The 7,248-nt window shown below is 38.8% G+C and overlaps 2 protein-coding genes and 1 long non-coding RNA gene across 5 annotated transcripts in view; 1 reads left to right on the top strand and 2 right to left on the bottom strand.

The window, feature by feature from the left end:
- LOC116850004 (ATP-binding cassette sub-family G member 4-like) overlaps window positions 1-5,047 on the top strand; it is a 22,603-nt gene extending 17,556 nt beyond the window's left edge. Inside the window, exon 2 of the mRNA XM_032827766.1 lies at window positions 1,366-5,047. Coding sequence (XP_032683657.1) covers window positions 2,141-3,901 — 1,761 coding nt within the window. The 5' untranslated portion in view covers window positions 1,366-2,140 and the 3' untranslated portion in view covers window positions 3,902-5,047. The remainder of the gene's footprint in view (window positions 1-1,365) is intronic.
- LOC116850005 overlaps window positions 1-7,248 on the bottom strand; it is a 65,922-nt gene that overhangs the window by 10,368 nt on the left and 48,306 nt on the right. The window lies entirely within an intron of this gene.
- On the bottom strand, window positions 5,698-7,107 carry LOC116850010. Its single transcript, XR_004379239.1, has 2 exons — window positions 6,887-7,107; window positions 5,698-6,141 (listed from the first exon to the last, which is right to left on the bottom strand). It is a non-coding gene; the product is annotated as an uncharacterized LOC116850010 (long non-coding RNA).

Genomic DNA, 7,248 nt, shown 5'->3' with positions numbered 1-7,248 from the left:
ACTTGTTCAGATCGATGCAGCACGGCTTGAGTGGTACACGCTTCCGAAATGTTGAAGAAGTGCGAGAATGGGTGGACGAATGGATTGCTTCGAAACAAACATCGTTTTATCGAGATGGTATCGCCCAGTTGCCAGAAAGATGGCAAAAAGTTGTAGAAAGTGATGGAAAATACTTTCATTGAAATAATTTAAATAAATTTTTTACAATAAATGCTTTTTCTCAGTATTTTTTGGGCGGAAACTAAGTTAAGGTCCTAATATAAGCGATAATGAATGCCGCATACTAAAACGATGTCTTCATAATGTTCCTGAAAGTCTTCTCTCTACCGCATTCTATGTATTTGAAGCGTATGAGCTCTAAATTTGTTACATGAAAATAAACATGACACCTGCATCGCATTTCCAATAGTAAATACAACATTTTTTGTTGATTTCGATGCAACTTTTTAGTATGCGGCATTCATTATCGCTTATACTTTCACGCTGTAAAAGCATTTGCAGTTTTATGCATGCCAATTAGAAGAAAAGAGTATTCTACGAAAACGAGCCTAGCAGCATCACCTTAAGGAAATATAAGAAAAAGACTAAGAGACGTACAAGTAACGATCTCGTTGACATCGCAAAGTTGAGTGTGTTCGCGAAGAACGTGACCAATTTGGTACTGACAGAAATGCTTCTAAAATAGATGAATTGTTAGTCGGAGCGATAATTTTTCTTATTATTTCGAAACGAATTTTGATAGAACATTAATTCAGTGCTCAAAGTAACACAAGGTATTTTGGTAAATCACTTGTATCTCGGTGAATGAGATGAGTCAAGGACCTCGAATTCTATATACACACGCTCTTCAAAGTGTACACTTTAAATCAAACATATCTGTAGACAAGCAAGAGCTTAACACAAATATTGGAGCAAATATTTAAACTATATGTTAAGAGGATAATAATGATATCGAATTCGTTTTACCAAGAATTTAAAGCGCGTATTTCTCTCGTTATGTTCTTAAATTTGCTCAGTAATTATTTAAAGCGTTCTTTCACTTCTCCAAGTAAATGCGCTCCTAATGTTTAGATATATCCTGCCTAATAATTGCTTATATTTGCGCTAATTAAGCGGGTATGCTAATCACGTAAACTAGCTATCAGTAGCTAAAGCGTATTAACTCCTACTGTTATAGAATTCATAGTATATAAAACTAAAATTTTGACTCAGACGAGACAAATAAAATTGCTGAAACATAAAAATTAAGAATTGGTTTTTTCTCTCTTTCTTCTTTTTTGTTAATCGGTGTTGTTACGCGTGTGTATATCATATACGCGAATGTATGAACATGTAACATTCAATAACGTAATGCTTCATTTGCAGGTGAACGAAACGAATGAAAAGAAATGCATACGTGAAAAATTGTAGCGCTGTTACCAAATTGAAGCCATGATCGCTGCTGAATTCCTTCGAAGAGATTTGACAAAAATACTGCATGTTAAACGCTAATTAGATGAAAAAAGGGAAACATTAAGAGGATTTTTTTGCAAACGGTCGAGGTGCGAAAATGCGCTACGGATAATTACTCTCAGAAAAAAAGTTTGTAAAAAGAAAAGAACGTTAATCTTCTTACGTTAGTCGACTGTAGATAACTAGTTATCACTGTTCACACGAATTATTCACAAAACATTGCTGACGAGTGATTATTAGACATTATACCTGTAACAATACTCAGCACTTAATCTGTATAAGTCATGTGAGTTTACAATGTGGTAAAAAGTGTTAAGATAAGAAAAATTCGTAAAACTTATGTCATCCGCTAACACAAGGAGAACCTCCGGAAATAAGAAAGGCTAACACAAACTGTATTTGCGTTTGTCTCCGTGTTTAACGCGAAGCAGTACGCATTCGTATCACAGTTGAGTATCTGCTGTGCATACGGATGAGATATAAATAATTCGCCCTATTTACCAGTGCGTGGCTGTATCTATCATTGTGCGCATCTAGTTTTGTGCTACACAAGTAAATTGTCGATAAACGTAGGTTAGAACAGGTTACAAAAGCGTAATTACCATCAGACGGATTGCGCAAAATACCCGAGGTAACTTAGAACCAATCAAACCGTAAAATCCAGCACAAACTCACTTTCACGAACATAATGTGCAGTCAAACGATCGATGTTAAGTTTAGAGATATATCGTACGCGATCCAGACCGGATTTCGCAGGCCGAAGAAACAGATCCTCAAAGGCCTGAGCGGATTCTTCCGATCTACCGAACTTACGGCTATCATGGGACCGTCCGGTGCGGGCAAGTCGACGTTGCTGAACATATTGAGCGGCTTCCAAGAAGGGTTGTACACGGGAACGGTGGAGTACTTCAGCAGAGGCAATAAGCAGAATCGCGATACTTTCAAAAAACAGCTGCGTTACATTCAGCAGATGGACAGTTTGCACGGCTACTTCACCACCCAGGAGATCATGATGATTGCGAGCTACCTGAAGATCAGCAAGAGTATCTCGCACAAGTCAAGGCAGATGCTGATCGACGGTATCTTAAACACGTTGACGTTGTCACACACCAAGGATACGCGAGTGGACCGGCTAAGCGGCGGCCAGAAAAAGAGACTGAGCATCGCCTTGGAGCTTATTGATAATCCAATGCTCATATTCCTGGACGAGCCGACCACAGGCCTGGACTCTTTGGCGTCTGTCCAGTGCGTGACCGCATTAAAAACACTGGCGCAAACTGGCAGAACGATCATCTGCACCATACATCAACCCAGCGCAACGCTTTATGAGATGTTCGATCACATCTATCTGGTGGTGGACGGTCACTGCATGTATCGCTTCCCGCCTAGCGACACAGTTGACTTTTTCGCCCAGCAAGGTCTCGTGTGTCCCAAGTATCACAACCCTGCGGACTACATGCTGGAGGTGGTGTCCAAAGAGTACGGTAATTACGACGAACAGTTGATCGCGGCAACCAAGTGTTTCGCTGAATCAAACGATGAAACACGTTGGATCAAGTCATCACACGACATGAGCCAGGACATATCCAACGACAATCAGACGATAACCCCGCCCACAGAGCTGAATCGGTTCTGGGTGTTACTGTCGCGCTACGCAACCTTGATGTATCGTGACCACGTGACGATACATTTGAAACTGATCATGCACTTCCTCGTAGGGGTGCTGTTAGGACTGCTTTATGAGCACGCCGGCGATGATGGTAAAAAGATATTCAGCAACCTCACTTATTTTCAGGTGAGCTTAGTGTACTTATATTACACCACCATGATGCCGGCCGTACTCAAGTTTCCTTTGGAGGTTACCATTCTGCGTAAAGAGTGTTTCAACAATTGGTACAAACTGAAAACCTATTATACAGCCATGCTAGTATCCACAATACCGATACAAATGGTTTCCACCTTTATTTACACGTTCATCTCCTACTTGCTGAGCAGTCAACCGCTCGAGTTCTCCCGCTTCTTCATGTATCTGCTCATTTGCATTTTAACCGTCTCCGTTTCCGAAAGTATGGGCCTTTGGTTGGGCTCAATATTCAATCCCGTCAACGGAACTTTCTTCGGAGCCATTATCGTGTGCATCATGATAGGTTTCGCCGGCGTCTTGGCCTTATTCAAGGACTTATCCAAGTTTATGTACTATCTTAGTTACCTGAACACGTTTCGATACTCCTTCGACGGTTTGGTTCAAAGTGTCTACGGCAATGGTCGTGAGGTTTTACAATGCTCGATCATCTACTGCCACTTGCGAGCGCCAAATATCATACTGGAAATGCTAGACTTAGCTAAACCGTTGTTTTGGCTCGATGTTGTCGTTTTGATTGGCTGCAGTATCATGTTTCGAGTTCTGGCTTATGTATTGCTAAAGAGACGACTATCGAAAATGTATTAAAAAATGAGTATGTGAAGTATAGCTGCGTTATTACTATTAAGGTCGTTGATATTAAATTAATCGAAATGAAAATTTTAATTTGCGCGATCGCAGAACTCACGTAGTGTGACACTCCACGGTTTTGACAAACAACGTGTTGTTTCTCGTACGACTCGTGCAAAGAACACGTAGCGAAACAGTGGCCGGCGCGTTGACAATCGAATCACGCAATTTCGATATGGCTGTGATAATGTAATATTTTTAGTGCTTCATAAAGACGTTTCAGCTTCTTTTCTTTATCCTAATAGAGAGTATCAGACCCTTTACGAGAATTAGATCCTTCACGAGTATTTTCAAAGGATCGAGCTTCGAAGAGCTGTAAATCCTGAGCGGATTCGCGATTACGCGTATTACGACAGGAAGAAGTTTCACGCGAGCAATTCGTTGCGCGCGGCTGGAAGTAAAAGTGTCGTTTATAATCTAATTGATTTTTCCGACTTGATTTCTTCTCTCCTCTAAATTCGCGCGCTCGAATGCGGAGGAAGGGACAACGGCGTGGAAAACGAATTGTAACATCGCGAACGCGCACGGTGACGCTTTCACGCTCTGAATGACATGTGTCCGACGATACGGCGAACATCCCGAATATAAAATATTCAGGGCGATTGCAATCAGACCACGCACGAACAATCGCGCATTGTTGTCGCGTCACAATGCAGATACTGATCCTCCAGTATCTCGGATCGAAACCGCCGCAATAGTCGCGAGCGAGTCATACTTTATTTGCAAACGACATTCCTCAGTGTCACTCCGTGCGAAATGTTTACGTTTGCAAATGGGAGTTACAAGAGCAACGTAATATAATTTAATTTAATAATAATATAATTTAATTTAATGATACTCGCGACGCATGTAGCAAAGGAAATTGGTGAGATAGTTAGTAAATAGAGTATAGATATATTCGTACAACCGTTGTAACGTATTAAAGAAGGAACTTACATAGGAATACATAGAAATGTACTTACTATTGTACGTACTACGGTACTTATTCTGGAATTAGAGGTCATATATTAATCGTAATGAACAAGCGCATTGTGACGATAGATAATTAATGACACTAGTAATTTATATGAAATCGTTTTCTCTAATAAATCGTCATTTCTCTTACACGACAAAGTTCACGTTACCTGTCAAACTTCCTTGATACGATAAGATTATGTAATGATATGTACATTCATATTCCATGTATTTAAAAAGAACGAAGGTAAGAATTGTAAAGCAGCGAAAGGTACTTCTCTCTCTCTCTTTCTCATACACACACATACTCACACTTTCTCTGTCTCTCCTTCTTCATCTCTGTCTATCTCTCTTTGTCTTTCCTCCGTGTATAACGCACAAGTGTAACGTAAGAGCCGAGTCAGAGGTTAAAAACCACCGAGTGAAATTTGCAATAGGATTTCTACATCGCGATGTTTAGGCGGCTCGCAGAGAGTCACCGCCGTCGCGGTCATGTAAATAATTTTGTAATAACAGTATACGAGACCATGCGCATGCGTAATATAGATTGAGAAATAGCCAAATTAATATCTTTCACTGTATCGAATGATACATTACCTGCGCTCAGTATCCGTGCGAGGAGCTACACGATGATGATGATAACGTTCGGGGAACATAACGAAGAATCATTAAAACGATACCGAAGTGCGCGACAAACTTTGATGAAGAAAACATCAACAACGTCACAATTAAATTAAATTTTAACATTATCGGCTATATATAGCATTATGGACTATGTGTAGCTGTTTAAAAAGCAAAAATAAATATCAAAATTATGTTTAATATGCACTAACATAATGACATAGGTGTCTCTCTTTTCTTATATTTCTTATTATATACTTATATTTCTTATTATATGTTACTATTATTGATAAGATAAGAGTCATTCGATCAGGGTCATTACCGATAAGATTACGTTTTGTATAATGATAAAATCAATTTAAAAATCAAGATGATCACATATTTTCAGACTTGCAATATTAAAATAGTATATTACATTCCATCGTGCATTAATAAGGCGACTCACTCATATGTTCACTGCGACGAGCAAAATTTTTTTCTTTGAATAGGTTAGTTCGCGTTTGTGGCGCTGACACTTGAGACCGGCGCGAACCTCGATTGGCTGCATTTATCGTTCAAGTGAGTGGATCTTCGTAAGCTGAATAATTTCGCTGTCGAGACGTCACTAATGGGTTTCCGCAGTGCTTGGGATGAAAACATAACAAAGTTAGTAAAATTTGTAAAGTTGTAAATATAATGAGGAAAAGTTGTAAAAATGCACACACATTATTATTCTGTGCAAATATCAACACAATTGAATATCAGAAATCATTTAATATCTAAAAGCTGACATTAAATATTTTACTTTTAACTGAACTGCAACTTCGTCTCACTTTTGGAATAGCTATTTATGCGAGTAGCGGAAATTGATGCAAATTCTGCAGAAGCATATTATTATCAAAATCAAAAGACAATCGAAAGACAGTCGGCATCTTAAAATACATTGTAATATTTCATCGTAATTTTTCACAAATTAATGATATAAATACAATGTACAATTGATGCAATAAATTTTAATTTAAATATAAAATTAGATGTAAACTTTTTAGTTAAATCGCGATTTCAACCGTGATGTTGCATTTATCATATGACTTGAATAAAAACTCAAATCTAACTTCAACTCTAAATTCAGATCTCATCTGGAACAAGATTTAAGTAATGATTTTTACGGCCTTAGATTCATATTAATAGTCGTTACTTGAAACCTGCTTCAAATAAGACACTCAGATTTTAATTTAGAGTTAAATCTGAATTTCTCAGCTGAATCGCGATTGCAAATGTAAGATCACACATTTTATAATATTATTGCACTCGCGCTTGCACTCGCGATCGCGCACGGAGGAAATGAATGAACACAATTATAAAAGAATGAGAAGCTTTACTACGTACAGCGAAATACGAGTTTACAGCCTCAGTCTCAATACAATCGTAACACGTCCGCTCATGACTACGACCCGCTGTCAACTCTCTACAGCCTGTTCTACAATACGTCGTATGTCGCTGTCGTATATCGGAATGCAGCCGATGGGCCAATCAGAGGATTTGTTTTTCAAGTAAACAACAGCTGACAGAGAGTGAAGCTGGCCACACACACTTTCCGTAATAGTAACCGTAAGACGTAACGTAATGTGAAAATTGACCAATTGCGACCGAGTATTCATAAAAATGGCGACCTTACAATTCGACGATTCTCAACATGATTGGTCAATTCATACGTTACGTCTTACAGTTACTGTTACGAAAAGTGTGTG

Source organism: Odontomachus brunneus, unplaced genomic scaffold (genome assembly GCF_010583005.1).
Source record: "Odontomachus brunneus isolate Ranch 3 - 2012 unplaced genomic scaffold, Obru_v1 Obru_scaffold_130, whole genome shotgun sequence".
NCBI classification, from domain to species: Eukaryota; Metazoa; Arthropoda; class Insecta; order Hymenoptera; family Formicidae; genus Odontomachus; species Odontomachus brunneus.
This window is presented reverse-complemented; position numbering and strand designations above follow the sequence as displayed.